At 38.2% G+C, this 17,841-nt stretch overlaps 1 protein-coding gene across 1 annotated transcript; it reads left to right on the top strand.

Moving 5' to 3' along the window:
* The first annotated feature begins 2,739 nt into the window (after nucleotides 1–2,739).
* LOC129776543 (angiotensin-converting enzyme-like) lies at nucleotides 2,740–3,991 on the top strand. Its single transcript, XM_055782252.1, has 3 exons — nucleotides 2,740–2,898; nucleotides 2,957–3,837; nucleotides 3,899–3,991. The coding sequence occupies exons 1-3, from the start codon at nucleotides 2,813–2,815 to the stop codon at nucleotides 3,913–3,915; spliced, it is 984 nt and encodes a 327-aa protein (XP_055638227.1). The 5' UTR covers nucleotides 2,740–2,812; the 3' UTR covers nucleotides 3,916–3,991.
* Nucleotides 3,992–17,841: the final 13,850 nt, after the last annotated feature.

Here is a 17,841-nt window from a genome sequence, read left to right as displayed (position 1 = left end):
CACCAACTGTGCCGATATTGTGTCATTTTCCAATGATCTAACTAAAGTTGTGTTAATCTGGCACCACGTCGCCGATCGATTGCAGCGGTACTCGACATCTTATCATGGTTGTAATTGTTCTCAAAATTACCTGAAAATAAAAGTTGATGGGTCTGGGCTGTGACTGTGTAGTAATTGCATTTGAATTGAGTTTTTTCATTCTTCAAAATCTATATATTTTTTCTCTTGTTATACATCACATGGAAGTCCTGAAAAAACTGTTTTATCCTTTGTATCCTTGCATCCTTTAAACGGGTTAGATGAGATAACGTGGTAAAATCCGGAACCACATTCTGTTCAACAATTGACCGTTGACCGTTAACCGCCGAACGCCTGTTTCATTCCCGGCGATGATAGTGATAGTCGCTAGGGGCGAGGTCTGGGGAGTAAGGAGGATGCTCGTACACAGTCCATTCGATTTTTTTTCAATTGCTCTTGAGTTACGCGAGCAGAATGGGGCCGCGCATTATCGTGGATGACAGTGTTTGCCAAATGATTCACTCATTGAAAAAACAGGAAGTGGGTTATATCTATGGTATAACCGCAAGGGTGACGTAGGACTATCGTTGATTTAGAGATCATTTGTTTGATGTTGAATCTAAATCCATTCTGAATGAATGAATAAATGAATATTTGGGAGACTTCGAAAACGAGAGCGTTACGTTGGAGGCACAAGGTTTTATGCATCCAATATAGGATACGAAAAACCTTGTTCTGAAGAATAATCTTCAGAAGCTAACCTGCTAACTGTATATGATTGACAAATCACAAACCCAAATGTATTATATGGATATTTTATGGATAGAAAACATTAAAATAAACTCTTTCACATGAATGTAATTTTAAATTCCCAGAGGAACTGGCAGATTATTTTCAGTAACGATTAGATATTTCCACATTTTCCTCGATACTGGAAGCCCACCAGTGGTTAATACTAACTCGATAACCACCTGTTAATTGTACTTGATTGAAAAATATTTGGTCACAGTGTTACATGAATAGAAAACATTCAAATAAACTCTTTCACATGAATGTATTTTTAAATTCCCAGAGGAACTGGCAGATTATTTCCCAGCAATGATTAGATCTTTCCGGAACTTTCTCGATGCTGAATGGCATCCAAACGGAAAGAATTCTGCGCGTATATGTGTCGATCCTTCGCCGTCCACCTCCTCCAGCACGTTAGGCAACGATGTTGTCTTGTCGATGTCCTCACGAAAAATGAATGTGTCTCACCACCAGAATATCGCTTAAGTATGCTTTTTGTGTGTGATTGAATCGAGAGAAGGTGTGGTTTACGATGGCAATTTGGAAGGCAAACTAGAGGGGAATGAACTCTCTGAGCTCGGAACTTTCGGCGACTGAGCAATAATCGAATAATCGGGCGCATACAATATTGGATACGGAAATATCCTACTGATGGGGAAGAATAATCTTCTGAAGCTATCCTGTTAATTGCGATTGATTGAAAAACCACAAAACCAAATGTATTTGGTCACAGTGTTACATGGATAGAAAACATTCAATTAAACTCTTTCACATGAATATATTTTGAAAATTCCCAGAGGAACTGGCAGATTATTTTCAGTAACGATTAGATATTTCCACATTTTCCTCGATACTGGAAGCCCACCAGTGGTTAATGCCAACTCGATAACCACCTGTTAATAGCCGCGCGTGTATGTGTGTGTAGCGATGTCTTCCCAGGGAACTGTTTGTGGCATCACTCTCCTCCTGATAGATTCCCTTCTGGCCTAGGGTGCACAAACAGGCTCTTGGTGACACCGTTCATCCGCGCTTTCATGATAAATAAAGAGCTTCACCGCAACAGCGACAACATGCTCCAATCGCTGTTCAATTAGAACTGAGTGGATTTCCGAGCGCCGCTCGCTTATATACCGATTGGTGGTTCAATAGCCTGTTTTGAAAGCAATTTTAAGACTATTGAAACAAGTTTTTGGATCAAAAAGTAACAAGTATATAACGCGTAGACATTTTATCTTTCGAATGAAGTGTTTATCATACCATTTCGTTCAGTTGTTTAGGAGTTATTAACGCTCAAAATCTCGGTCTCCGGCGTAACGCTTTCGTTTTCGAAACTTTGATTTTACACCCCGGTATAGAAATGAAAGACGTAGTCCTACGTCAAAATCGCTTTCGTTCGTTCAAATATGATCTTTCAGGAAACATTTCCCCCAGCGGTATTCTATTGTTGTTATGTGCTGCAAATCACGACACAAAAGAGAACGAGACAACTCTGCATCGGCTCGCACTTCATTGCACACCAGCATGTAAGCAAAGCTATCATATACGCTTTCGGTGCAGAAAGCTTATTTTCTTCGTTGCCTCTAACATATGCATACCGACCTCTCCATGCATCATGAAACAGCAGGATCGTACGGACAACGCAAAGCGAAAGATTCATATTCAGCTAATGTAGCAGATCCTGATTTTGAAGTCTCAGAGAGTGCAAACTATATGATTATTTAGCTCGATAGAGGCTAAGGGAAGGGTAGTCAGATTGTATTTTCCATTTTTAACGCCTCTATCCCTCGAAATGTGTATATTCATATAGACCGCATAGTTTTACTAGCAACACTGCTCTCTTTCCCCATTTGTTGCTCTCCGCAAATGGTGACCGAATGATGACGTAATTTTTCTTGTATCATTTATTGCTTTGCACTTGCCTGTGCAGTGGGTTCAGACATGGGATAATGTTGCAGATATCACCACTCCTTTCCCGAACAGCCGCCTGCTGGATGTGACCGAAGAGATGGTGAAGCAAGGCTACAATCCAACCAAGATGTTCCAGATGGGAGACGAATTTTTCGTTTCTCTCAACATGACCAAATTGCCACAGTAAGATATTGACTTTTGACGAGTGAGAATTGTTTTCATGCATTTTACTTTTATTTAGAACTTTCTGGGAGAAAAGTATCCTGGAAAAGCCAACCGATGGACGTGAGTTGGTTTGTCACGCCAGTGCGTGGGACTTTTACAAAAAGGACGACGTTCGTATCAAGCAGTGTACTCGTGTGACCATGGAAGACTTCTTCACCGTTCACCATGAACTCGGCCATGTTCAATACTTCCTTCAGTACCAACATCAGCCCAGTGTCTACCGTGAGGGTGCTAATCCTGGTTTCCATGAGGCAGTTGGAGATGTACTGTCGTTGTCCGTGTCCACACCAAAGCATCTTGAGCGTGTTGGTTTGCTGAAGGATTTCGTGATGGATGACGAGGCTAAGATTAACCAGTTCTATCGCGCTGGACTCGCCAAATTAGTTTTCCTACCGTTCGCATACACGATCGACAAGTACCGTTGGGGAGTTTTCCGCGGTGATATCCACCCGGCAGAGTACAACTGCAAGTTCTGGGAAATGCGCACAAAGTATTCGGGTATTGAGCCACCGGTCGTTCGCTCCGAAAAGGATTTCGATGCCGCCGCCAAGTACCACATATCCGCTGATGTTGAATATCTACGCTACGTCGTATCGTACATCGTCCAGTTCCAATTCCACCGTTCGGCTTGCATGCTAGCCGGAGAGTATGTCAAGGGTGATCCGGAGAAGACGCTGAACAACTGTGACATCTACCAAAGTGCAGCGGCAGGAAACGCAATCAAACGAATGCTGGCGATGGGCTCTTCGAGGCCTTGGCCAGAGGCGATGGAAGCGCTTACCGGGAAGAAATGGATGAGTGCCGAAGCGCTGCTGGAGTATTTCCAGGAGCTCTACACATGGCTGGTGGAGGAGAACAAACGATTGGGCGCCCCCATCGGATGGGACGAATCGGATAGTGAGTGTTGAGGTATATAGTATTTGTTTTTCTTATTGATTGTGTATCGTTTTTTTTCCAGAGTGTAAATCTTCATAGAGTACTTGAAACACCAAGCAGCCATTTATTTTTTAACATCAATAAACTATTCTATAACAAATTTTAAGACAAAAAATGTGTTTCTGTTCGATTCAATCCTGCTCCCTATGATTTTTAATTTGTTTTCTCAAATCAAGAGATATCTTATGGATAAGCAGCCATCTAGTTTCGAATTGAAAAAAAGGATTAAAAGATTTTTTAAAGACAAACTGAATAAAAAAAAAATCATGTTGGGAGAACTTTATTAGCGTTAATTGAACTGCATCGAAAAGTAATACATGACAGTGGAGTTTGAGAAACGTATTTCAATATACTTTTGGTTCGAAATTGATAACTGTTCTCACACCCTCTTTTAGCATGTGTTCTTTACTTTTCATCCAACCCTGATGTCAGACGTGAATTAATAGATCTGTGACTCACATTGCGCTTCCAATTTTTTGGTCACTGTTTTTTTCAAGGTTTTATTGAAAAAACTGTGATTTACTAAAATAATGATTTTTTACCCAATTTATTATTTTCTGTTTTCGTTGTTATGTTATGTCTATAACTAGTTCAATTCCGTTTTAATTGGATTGTAACGAACATAAATTTTGGTTTGGTACTGCAAATCATGTTTCGGAATGCCAAGTTAAATCTTGCATATTATGTTGAGCAGGCAGGAGGAAACATCGGATAAACACGATAGATGACCAGAAGTAGATTAGTTCATTTCGTTTATAATATTGGGTGAATACAGACAAATTGTTTAGATAAGAGTACGATGATAGTAGTGAGTTTCAACTTTGTATGCAAATCGTTTTACATATTACTAAATTCATTTAAGTGTAGAAACACATATTAATAGCTAACATAGCTATTTTGAAATTAGTTAACATTTTTTATTCAAAAATATTCCACAAAAAAATAGAGCAACAGAGTGCTAGTTTGAATTTTTTTTAGGTAATTTCGTGAAAATTTAACGCATGGAGACGGAATGCCCATTATTTTATAGCTTCTGTTTTCAGTTCTGAAATATTTTGCAAACATCTCTTCATCTTGGTGTGTGTATATGTTGTAGTGGACTAAAATATCGGGCGTTGAGTTTTCACGAAGCTACATCATTTAGAAATTCCGTTCATCTTATTTTTCCTGGAGTATAGTTTCCTCCAGCTTCAAAACTCTTTTTACATCAATTTTAAAGCGACTCAACTGCGTGCTTAATTCAGGAAACGTTCCGATTTGAGGCATTTTAATGGCCCTAATGTCGTCAGAAAATGTCCTTTTAATTTTGCCTTATTTGTTGGGAAAAAAGAAAAATCACAGCGTATCAAGTCCGGTGAAACGGCGGATGATTCAGGGCGCAGACGTAATTTTGATCCCAAAATTAACGCACGATCAGTGAGTTATTAATTTAAATACTACCAGGAAAACGAGGCACAGCGGTGGATAGAGATTTACACTATATCAAGTGACATATTTCCTATGACTTATTTTGAAGATTATTTTAATTAAAACTAACGCGTTCAACAATTGAATTGTTGCGATTATTGGAAGCATGGTCGAAAAAATAATGCGTTATATTTCTTGAAAGGATAACTATATACAGTTAAATTCTATTCATGTTTACCGCAAATACCTGTAAAATACCAACGAAACATAGCCTTTCCTCGACGCAATTTAATATTATAGATCGGACTCGATTATATACAGACTCGTTTATATGTAATTCGATTATATACAATTTCGGACTCGATTATATACAGTTTTAATTTTTTTTCTATTTCAAATATGACTTATTTCAAGAACAAATGTATCTTTTCAACGTTAAGGTGAAGTTTAAGTGGCTATTAAATGCACAGTGGGGTAAAAATAGTGATTTTTGAAGATTTTGCTTGAATTTTCACCAGGAATTGCTTATATCGATATTGCAGCCAAATTAAGAAAGATAGAAGTTGGGTGTCGAAGAACAAATTGTAGAGCGGTTAAAGAGCTTCAATTTAATTGATATAAACAATCTAGCTTGATATAAATTTTCAGGATAAAATTAATAATAACTCATAAAAAATTATTAACTTTTAAGTTTTTCACTTCCAAAATGTTATTATAATCCACTAATTTAGATGTTCCACTACTATATCCTGTACTAAATTTTCTCATCTATCAAATGAAAGCATCAGAATCGTCTTCCGTAGCGTACTTTTTAATGTAGAGCCAGTTTGAGGCAACAGAGTCCGAAACAAAAAAAATGGGTGGTTATATCTATGACATAACCGCAAGGTTGACGTGGGACTACCTTAGTGTGGCAATCATTCGTTTGTATTGATTGAATTTTTAATAGAATGAAACAATTCCCGAATTCAATTGAAATCAATATATGCTTTGTGAGTAAAAATATTGTATAATTCCATATAAGGTCAATTCATGCATTGTGATAGGTTATGTTCTTCGTTACAAGTAAATTTAATGACAGTCCTTTTACGTTTGGTATGATGCCTAGGAAAAAATATGTGAACGGAAGAATTATCAAACGATTATTTTATTTTACGTATTTCTCGAATCGCGAATTTGCTTGATTTGATGAACTTCAGGCACTTGCACAAAGGCAAGCGAGTGCAAAAGTACCCGCAGTTTGCATTTATTTGTTGAGCCGATTTCCCCAGACATCTTGGTTTTGAAGTCTGTGTTAGGCAAACACATTCCAGTCGGAACAAAAAGTCCCCCAACTTGCACGTATTTGCAATGCCAATTTCCTCAAACACCTTGGTTCTATGTTGGGGAAACACATTTCAGCCGGAACAAAAAGTCCCCCAACTTGCACGTATTTGCAATGCCAATTTCCTCAAACACCTTGGTTCTATGTTGGGGAAACACATTTCAGCCGGAACAAAAATACCCCCGACTTTCATGTATTTGCAATGCCGATTTCTCCACGCTCCATGGATTTGAAGTCTGTGTTAGGGAAATAGATTTCAGTCTGAACAAAAATGCCCCCGATTTGCATGTATTTGTAATGCCAATTTCCTTAAGCTCCATGTATTTCAAGTCTTTGTTAGGGAAACACATTTCAGTCGAAACAAAAATACCTCCGACTTTCATGTATTTGCAATGCCGATCTCTCCAACGCTGCTTGGTTTTGAAGTCTGTGTTAGGGAACTCATTTCGGTGAGAACAAAAGTCACCATACTTTCATGTATTTACAATGCCGATTTCCCCAAGGCTACTTAGTTTTGATGGCTGTGTTAGGGAAACCGTAGATCGGGCCAATCAAAATGAGGCAGTTAGGGCATTTAGATAACGCTTAACATTTTACAGTTATTCAATTGATTATCTAATGAAAAATAACATTGTATTAATTGCGATAGAAACGTAGAAATATTCCCTATCAATTGATGCAAACATCTTTCCGATCCAGCAAGAAATGTTCGAGTTATAAGCATTCGGAATCTTTCATTTTTTCCTGCATGTTCTGTGTTTAGGTTTTTATTTTACCCCCCATATACTCCGGTTAGACGTAGTCCCACGTCAAAAAATTCCAAAACTCTGTCATTGTTGAAATTCGAACATATGCGTAGAAGATTTTGTTTTCATCAAATATGATCGTCTATCACCTTCTGAGAGGATCTGGATAAATTTATTTATTTTTTCATGTGAGAAAGGTGTTTTCTCACTTTAAGGGGATGAATCAAAATCAAATTCCTCTTTTATATTCAAAAAAACGAAAAATATATGGAAATATACGAATGAAAACATTTTTTTTGACTCGATTATATACAGGATTTGATTATATACAGTAAAAAGAAACTGTATATAATCGAGTCCGCCCTGTATTGATTGTTTCGTCCAGTTGATTCAGGAGGGGATGTCTTGGTTGACTTATTCGTGATGAATTGTTCTTTAACACTGCTATACCCCCGCGAAAAATCGTAATATGTATACTCTGGACTGTGTGCGTCTCTGTGATATTGCTATTGTGTAGTTTTAGGCGTTATTGGTATTTATTCAAAGAAAAAGATATAATTGAGTGAAAAAACTCCAGAAAATATTTTTTCTTTTACTTCATTCAGTTTTAATAGTCATGTAATTTCGCCACCTCATTTATTCTCGGCCTGTTAGACTTATGCGCGAGTATAGGAAGGTTAATAATGTTTCTTGATATCACTGACTGTAGTGCTGCGATCTCGCCACATTTCTCTCCATGCTATAAAATTATGGCAAAAGTCTGTATTTAGGCGAATATATCCTACGATGAAATTTCGTCCCACTATACATTTTTGTACCAGTACCTACCCATGAAACAAAGTCACCAACTGTGCCGATATTGTGTCATTTTCCAATGATCTAACTAAAGTTGTGTTAATCTGGCACCACGTCGCCGATCGATTGCAGCGGTACTCGACATCTTATCATGGTTGTAATTGTTCTCAAAATTACCTGAAAATAAAAGTTGATGGGTCTGGGCTGTGACTGTGTAGTAATTGCATTTGAATTGAGTTTTTTCATTCTTCAAAATCTATATATTTTTTCTCTTGTTATACATCACATGGAAGTCCTGAAAAAACTGTTTTATCCTTTGTATCCTTGCATCCTTTAAACGGGTTAGATGAGATAACGTGGTAAAATCCGGAACCACATTCTGTTCAACAATTGACCGTTGACCGTTAACCGCCGAACGCCTGTTTCATTCCCGGCGATGATAGTGATAGTCGCTAGGGGCGAGGTCTGGGGAGTAAGGAGGATGCTCGTACACAGTCCATTCGATTTTTTTTCAATTGCTCTTGAGTTACGCGAGCAGAATGGGGCCGCGCATTATCGTGGATGACAGTGTTTGCCAAATGATTCACTCATTGAAAAAACAGGAAGTGGGTTATATCTATGGTATAACCGCAAGGGTGACGTAGGACTATCGTTGATTTAGAGATCATTTGTTTGATGTTGAATCTAAATCCATTCTGAATGAATGAATAAATGAATATTTGGGAGACTTCGAAAACGAGAGCGTTACGTTGGAGGCACAAGGTTTTATGCATCCAATATAGGATACGAAAAACCTTGTTCTGAAGAATAATCTTCAGAAGCTAACCTGCTAACTGTATATGATTGACAAATCACAAACCCAAATGTATTATATGGATATATTATGGATAGAAAACATTAAAATAAACTCTTTCACATGAATGTAATTTTAAATTCCCAGAGGAACTGGCAGATTATTTTCAGTAACGATTAGATATTTCCACATTTTCCTCGATACTGGAAGCCCACCAGTGGTTAATACTAACTCGATAACCACCTGTTAATTGTACTTGATTGAAAAATATTTGGTCACAGTGTTACATGAATAGAAAACATTCAAATAAACTCTTTCACATGAATGTATTTTTAAATTCCCAGAGGAACTGGCAGATTATTTCCCAGCAATGATTAGATCTTTCCGGAACTTTCTCGATGCTGAATGGCATCCAAACGGAAAGAATTCTGCGCGTATATGTGTCGATCCTTCGCCGTCCACCTCCTCCAGCACGTTAGGCAACGATGTTGTCTTGTCGATGTCCTCACGAAAAATGAATGTGTCTCACCACCAGAATATCGCTTAAGTATGCTTTTTGTGTGTGATTGAATCGAGAGAAGGTGTGGTTTACGATGGCAATTTGGAAGGCAAACTAGAGGGGAATGAACTCTCTGAGCTCGGAACTTTCGGCGACTGAGCAATAATCGAATAATCGGGCGCATACAATATTGGATACGGAAATATCCTACTGATGGGGAAGAATAATCTTCTGAAGCTATCCTGTTAATTGCGATTGATTGAAAAACCACAAAACCAAATGTATTTGGTCACAGTGTTACATGGATAGAAAACATTCAATTAAACTCTTTCACATGAATATATTTTGAAAATTCCCAGAGGAACTGGCAGATTATTTTCAGTAACGATTAGATATTTCCACATTTTCCTCGATACTGGAAGCCCACCAGTGGTTAATGCCAACTCGATAACCACCTGTTAATAGCCGCGCGTGTATGTGTGTGTAGCGATGTCTTCCCAGGGAACTGTTTGTGGCATCACTCTCCTCCTGATAGATTCCCTTCTGGCCTAGGGTGCACAAACAGGCTCTTGGTGACACCGTTCATCCGCGCTTTCATGATAAATAAAGAGCTTCACCGCAACAGCGACAACATGCTCCAATCGCTGTTCAATTAGAACTGAGTGGATTTCCGAGCGCCGCTCGCTTATATACCGATTGGTGGTTCAATAGCCTGTTTTGAAAGCAATTTTAAGACTATTGAAACAAGTTTTTGGATCAAAAAGTAACAAGTATATAACGCGTAGACATTTTATCTTTCGAATGAAGTGTTTATCATACCATTTCGTTCAGTTGTTTAGGAGTTATTAACGCTCAAAATCTCGGTCTCCGGCGTAACGCTTTCGTTTTCGAAACTTTGATTTTACACCCCGGTATAGAAATGAAAGACGTAGTCCTACGTCAAAATCGCTTTCGTTCGTTCAAATATGATCTTTCAGGAAACATTTCCCCCAGCGGTATTCTATTGTTGTTATGTGCTGCAAATCACGACACAAAAGAGAACGAGACAACTCTGCATCGGCTCGCACTTCATTGCACACCAGCATGTAAGCAAAGCTATCATATACGCTTTCGGTGCAGAAAGCTTATTTTCTTCGTTGCCTCTAACATATGCATACCGACCTCTCCATGCATCATGAAACAGCAGGATCGTACGGACAACGCAAAGCGAAAGATTCATATTCAGCTAATGTAGCAGATCCTGATTTTGAAGTCTCAGAGAGTGCAAACTATATGATTATTTAGCTCAATAGAGGCTAAGGGAAGGGTAGTCAGATTGTATTTTCCATTTTTAACGCCTCTATCCCTCGAAATGTGTATATTCATATAGACCGCATAGTTTTACTAGCAACACTGCTCTCTTTCCCCATTTGTTGCTCTCCGCAAATGGTGACCGAATGATGACGTAATTTTTCTTGTATCATTTATTGCTTTGCACTTGCCTGTGCAGTGGGTTTCGCTATAGTAGAGCGGGACGATATATGCGGTTCAAACTTGTATGCAGGCTTCGAAAATGGTATGCGATGTTTGATACAGATCGGATATGCAATCAACAGTCTTCGTTCCTCTCCAGTTTAATCACTAAATATTACACAAGTGATTACTGACATTCATACAAGTATCAGAATGATCCTCTCATATTTGGTTATATGTTCGTGAGAGTTTACTTGCATGACACATTGTGTATCATTCGATTTTGATCGAAATCCAAACGCTGGTGGATGAGGAACACTCCTTTCGTCAATAAACCTGGCCTTTTGTTCTTAATCGTGGTTCTTAATCGATCCAAAACTTCACAATAGTACGGTGATGAAACAGGCGCTATGAAAAATGCCTCGAACGTTACGACGATTTTGTAGAAAAATAGAAAATAAAACGTAGATTACGAAAATAACCTTGTTTTTTGTCCTAACTTTATTTTTCCGCGATTTCTGGGGTACTGAAACTTATTTTTTGAACGACCCTCGTGTTAAGATCGTGACTACTCATGCTGTCGTAATCTGATATGCGTGAGTGTACCCTTTCGAACTTCGAAATCCGCAGGCAGTTGAACTCATTAATTGCTTTCTTTTACATAACCAAACAACAAGCTCGATATTAGCACATCCCGGACCACAATCAAATAAATTGTTACTAGCCAGACCTACATTATAAAGACGTGAATTGAACCCGAATTGGTTGAACTTTGGGTAGGCTGACCAACTAGTTCAGGAACAAAAACGGGGCATGTGAACATAAAAAATAAACAAAAACACATAATTTTTGAAAAAAATTTATTGACTGAATTAAACCGATCAATCAGTCAATCTTGATGTAGAGGAAGGGTGGTAAAGACGGACACCTTGATAGTCTAAGTCTCTTTCTATGATTAAATTTGTTTTTTCGGGTAGAAATTTTGCATAATGAATGTGTCCGTCATTTTTGGAAAAATAAGAATGAGTCGGGAAAAATGGACACCTGGGTGGGAAAGGTGTTGAACACTAACTGAAAATTCAAGTATATGTACACAATAAATTTTGGAGGTCTTCAAATAGGCCCTAAAAATGATCGAACAAAAGGGAAAAAATACCTCAAAAAAAATTCTTGATAACAATGAGTACCTTATTTTGTGCTCCCGTGGCCGAGTGGTTAGCGTCATAACTAACATGCCGGGTGTTCGGGTTCGATTCCCGTTCTGGTCGGGGGAATTTTTCGTCAAACAAATTTCCTCCGACTTGCACTGTGATCACGCGTATTCTAGAGCTTGCCACTCAGAATGCATTCAAGGCGTGTTATTTGGCATAGAAATCTCAACTAAGTACTAATAAAAATGACGCAAGTAATACTACGTTGAGACGGCGAAGTTCCTCTAGGAACGTTAGTGCCATTGAAGAAGAAGAAGAGTACCTTATTTTACGCAGACGAAAATTTACATTGAGCTGCTCTTTGTAGATTACTTTTTTTTTATTTACACTTTTAACAGAAGGCCAGCTAGGTGTATACAGTACACATTGATACACTGTATTGCAAGTTTTACATCATTAAATTTTCAAATAAAAATGTAATTTGTCAATCATACGTAGGTGTCCATCTTTCCCACCCTGTCCGTTTTTCCTGACTTCACCCCATTTGCTTTGCTCACTACGACAAAGGAAAATTTATATGCAGAAGAGACTTTGCGAAGCAGTTCATGATTTTTGGAAATTTTATCACAAAATTTGTCACAATCCATAAAGTTATGTTTGACAATTATCATAGCGTTCATGTCATTACTTTTCTAATGTCCGAATATTTATCATCGTAGAAATTTTTTTAACTAATGCGGTAATACCAGGCACACACAAAATGTACTCAGTAAGCTTCACGAACTCCTCATATTTAGAAATGTGTTTCCCTTTTCTGAAAATATTTGCACAAAACGATTTGCAACTTGTACGGATTATCTGTTCCTTCTTTTTATCTCATTCATTATAATTCCTGTAATCTATGTAATCTAATCTATGAACAGGAAGTTTGTTTTACCAATGCCACTTCGAATCTCTGGCAATTCAAAAAATAAACATTCATATAATACTGTGGTGATTTTCAAGACTAGTCTTTCTTTTTTAAATGTACTTCAACACATATGAAAATTTCCCACAAATCAGAAAATATGTCTCGTTTTTATGAAACAGTTTAACGTTCATATCTGTTGTTGCTGCCATCGAATGTTTGAATCCCAACCGAATTGGAAATTCTCTGAGAATTATATCAATCAATCAAACAAAAGATAATGTATATGCCACTAAAGTGACTGTTAATTTTGATGAATTTATTGAAATTGTTCAACATAAAAAGTATGCTTTCTTTTGTTAATGATTTAATTTCGCAACGAGTACAATCAGATAAATGCCTAGAAAAATTAAATTTCTATGTACCTGGGCGTCAACTAAGAACACGCAATTTGTTTCTAACCAAAACATCCAGAACAAATAATGCAAACAACGCTCCTATCAATCGCATGATGCGTATACAGTGCGAGATATTCCTATAAGCGCACATGTGTATTTTGGCTGTAAGATTAACTAGATATATATTTCCAAAATATTTTCATGGGATTTAAATGACCTTCGAACATCAAGTTTATCTTGCCAAGAAAAGTCCCAATCCTATTCTCAACAGTTATTCAGAATAAGAAAAACGTGTTTTCAAGGTAGAAATTCTTATAAGCGCACATTTGACTTTATTCTCAAAGAACGATTTATACATAAAAATGACAGCATTCAATATTTGGTTGGTTTACCATTTTTCAGAATAGTTTCATAGACACGGTTTGGCATTGACTCAATCAGATTATCCAACATTTCATGTGGAATTTTATTCCACTCGTCCCTTACACATCTCTCCAACTCACGAACTGTTGCAAATTGCCGTCCACCACTGTAGACTCGCCTTGCCAGGATTCCCCAGAGATTCTCGATGGGATTGAGATCCGGGCTACGAGCTGGCCAGTCCATAACCTGAATATTTCTTTCGGAAAACCACGACAATGATTTCTTGCTTACGTGAATGGCAGCATTATCCTGCTGGAAGATGAAGTTGTCGTCCATAATGTCTTCTGTAAATGGCACCAAAACACTGTCCAGTAGCTCTACATAGTTGTCGGAGTTCATCCTTGTCGAAATAGTGGCGATAGGAGTCTTCCCTTTTCTTGAAAACGCAGCTCACACCATGAGACTTCCACCACCAAAATTCCTGCACAACTTCACTTCGGGGATTTTTTCGTAGATCATGCCAATAATACGCGCAGCAGTCGGGACCATCAAGATTGAACTTTTTCTCATCGGAAAAGATCACTTCATCCCACTCTGCCTTCCAATCCATGTGCTGTTTAGCGAAATCCAATCTTGCTTTAATGTGCCTTGGGGTGAGGTTTGGTTTCTTTGCCTTCTTCGTGTAAACCAGATGTCCAGATCCTCGCAAAATTTGGGAAACACGTCGTTTGGATATGGGAAGGTCCAGTTCTTGCTTTATTTCCGAAGCATTAAATTTTTCAGTCTTCCCCTATCTGAATGATGCGGTTCCGGTCGCGGTTTGAAATTTTGCAGTTACCTTTATTCTTCCTTCTGATGCCATATTTTGGGCCCTTCTTGAAAAAATTCCGGACCACTGTTTCTCCTCTATCGATCCTCTTTGCTATCTCCCGGTTGCTTAAACCAATATCCTTCAATTCGGTTATGATTCTCCGCTCAATTTCGTCCAAGAACTTTCCTTTCGGCATCGTGCTTCAAATTCAATTGCAATACTTCACTGCTTAGCTGATTGTGGTTAACTCGTTCTCACGTTACAACCTTACCAGGATGTGTTGAAAAAATGGCCAAGATGTTTACATATTGGTGGGAAAATATTTAAAATGCCAGTTGCGCTTATGAGAATTTCGCACCATAATTGTAAAAATGTTTTAGTAAAAAAATATGTTTGCACCAATGATGAGTTAAACAACAAAGTTAGTACACATTTAGTCATTAGGAAATCACTACGTAAAAAAGGAATGGTTTTATCTACTATATATCCAGATTTTTTAAAAAACCCAGGTGCGCTTATAGGATTTTCCCCCACTGTATACAATCACCACTGCGAATTAATTGACACAACAATGAATAAAAAACAGCTAAGAACAAATATGTACCGTATGAATATTATTTAACTTAAGAAAATATTGATACATTAATATAAAGGGTTTTCCAACTTTAAATTCCGAAAGTAAATTGAAATAAAACACACTTAGAATTCGAATTTCGATGAAACTTTTATTTCAAATTAAAGTTTGGTTTATGCCATTATGTGTGAAATACAACATCATTCAAATGTCCACCTAGAGCTTCCTCGCACACCTTGATCCGGAACAGGTAATTTTCGATGACTTTTCGGCACATATGGGGCGGTATCTCGGTCATAACTTCACGAATGTTGTCTTTCAAATGTTCAAGAGTTTGCGGAGAGTTGGCATAGACACGGTCTTTCGCATAACCCCACAAAAAAAGTCTTGCGGGTTCAAATCGCATGATCTGGACGGCCAATCGGCATCACCAAAACGCGAAATTATGCGTCCCTCAAATTTCGTTCGCAATATGGCCATGTTCGGTCGTGTTGTGTGGCACGTGGCGCCGTCCAGCTGAAACCACATGTCATCCGTATCCATATCTTCAATTTGTGGCAAAAAAAAATCGGTTAACATGCGGCCATAGCGCTCACCATTCACAGTTACCGTCTCGCCGTCCTCATTTTCAAAGAAATACGGCCCGATGACTCCACCAGACCATAATGCGCACCAAACAGTGACTTTTGGCGGATGCAATGGCCTCTCAACAATCACTTGTGGATTTTCTGAGCCCCATATACGGAAATTTTGGGTGTCCACATAGCCACCGAGCTCGAAATGTGCCTCATCGCAGAAGAAAATTTGATGCGAAAATTCAGCATTTTGCTGCTGTTGTTCGTTTACCCAATCGACGTATGCCCGACGCATTCCATGGTCACCACGCTCTAATTTTTGTACCAGTTGGACTTTATATGGATGTAGGTGCAAGTCCAAATTCAAAATTCACCACAATGATGTGTTTGACAAGCCCAATTGCTGAGCACGCCGTGGAATCGAAACATTCGGGTCATCCTCCACACTGGCAGCAATAGCAGCAATATTTTCGGCTGAACGCACATTACGATGATGCACAGGTCTCACAATATCCGCTACGGATCCAGTTTGTTCGAATTTACGCACTACATTAGCGATTGTGTGCTCTGTAGGCCGTCCATGACGACCAAAATCCGTCCGTAATGCTCGAAAAACATTTGCCGGTTTTTCATCATTTTTATAGTATAATTTAACAAAATTAACACGTTGTGCGATGCTAAAACGATCCATATTGTAAAATGGCAGACATTCAACTAACGATATGATGCTTTGGTTGACAGCTATGTCAAACGGTTGTCAGCGCAGGGCTGTATACTATCGGAAGCCCGAAATGGAAAACCCTGTACAAGCCAAAAACATCACTTTTGTAAATGAAACATTTCCATAGTAAACATAACTTTTGAACAATTTGATGCATAGCTGCACCCAAATAGGAGTATAAATGAACAAACCAACACAAAAATGGAAAAAAATGGGTGGGTTATATCTATGACATAACCGCAAGGTTGACGTGGGACTACCTTAGTGTGGCAATCATTCGTTTGTATTGATTGAATTTTTAATAGAATGAAACAATTCCCGAATTCAATTGAAATCAATATATGCTTTGTGAGTAAAAATATTGTATAATTCCATATAAGGTCAATTCATGCATTGTGATAGGTTATGTTCTTCGTTACAAGTAAATTTAATGACAGTCCTTTTACGTTTGGTATGATGCCTAGGAAAAAATATGTGAACGGAAGAATTATCAAACGATTATTTTATTTTACGTTTCCTTCTGAAGTTTACATCTCTCAAGTGTACGTATTTCTCGAATCGCGAATTTGCTTGATTTGATGAACTTCAGGCACTTGCACAAAGGCAAGCGAGTGCAAAAGTACCCGCAGTTTGCATTTATTTGTTGAGCCGATTTCCCCAGACATCTTGGTTTTGAAGTCTGTGTTAGGCAAACACATTCCAGTCGGAACAAAAAGTCCCCCAACTTGCACGTATTTGCAATGCCAATTTCCTCAAACACCTTGGTTCTATGTTGGGGAAACACATTTCAGCCGGAACAAAAATACCCCCGACTTTCATGTATTTGTAATGCCGATTTCTCCACGCTCCATGGATTTGAAGTCTGTGTTAGGGAAATAGATTTCAGTCTGAACAAAAATGCCCCCGATTTGCATGTATTTGCAATGCCAATTTCCTTAAGCTCCATGTATTTCAAGTCTTTGTTAGGGAAACACATTTCAGTCGAAACAAAAATACCTCCGACTTTCATGTATTTGCAATGCCGATCTCTCCAACGCTGCTTGGTTTTGAAGTCTGTGTTAGGGAACTCATTTCGGTGAGAACAAAAGTCACCATACTTTCATGTATTTACAATGCCGATTTCCCCAAGGCTACTTGGTTTTGATGGCTGTGTTAGGGAAACCGTAGATCGGGCCAATCGAAATGAGGCAGTTAGGGCATTCAGATAACGCTTAACATTTTACAGTTATTCAATTGATTATCTAATGAAAAATAACATTCTATTAATTGCGATAGAAACGTAGAAATATTCCCTATCAATTGATGCAAACATCTTTCCGATCCAGCAAGAAATGTTCGAGTTATAAGCATTCGGAATCTTTCATTCTTTCCTGCATGTTCTGTGTTTAGGTTTTTATTTTACCCCCCATATACTCCGGTTAGACGTAGTCCCACGTCAATATAACAAAA

This window comes from Toxorhynchites rutilus, chromosome 3, assembly GCF_029784135.1.
Source record: "Toxorhynchites rutilus septentrionalis strain SRP chromosome 3, ASM2978413v1, whole genome shotgun sequence".
In the NCBI taxonomy this organism is placed as follows: Eukaryota; Metazoa; Arthropoda; class Insecta; order Diptera; family Culicidae; genus Toxorhynchites; species Toxorhynchites rutilus.
This window is presented reverse-complemented; position numbering and strand designations above follow the sequence as displayed.

Coding starts and splice junctions, on each gene's coding strand:
- LOC129776543 (XM_055782252.1), top strand. CDS start 2,813: ATGGTGAAGCAAGGCTACAATCCAACCAAGATGTTCCAGATGGGAGAC. Junction 2,899..2,956: donor AACATGACCAAATTGCCACA/GTAAGATATTGA, acceptor ACTTTTATTTAG/AACTTTCTGGGAGAAAAGTA.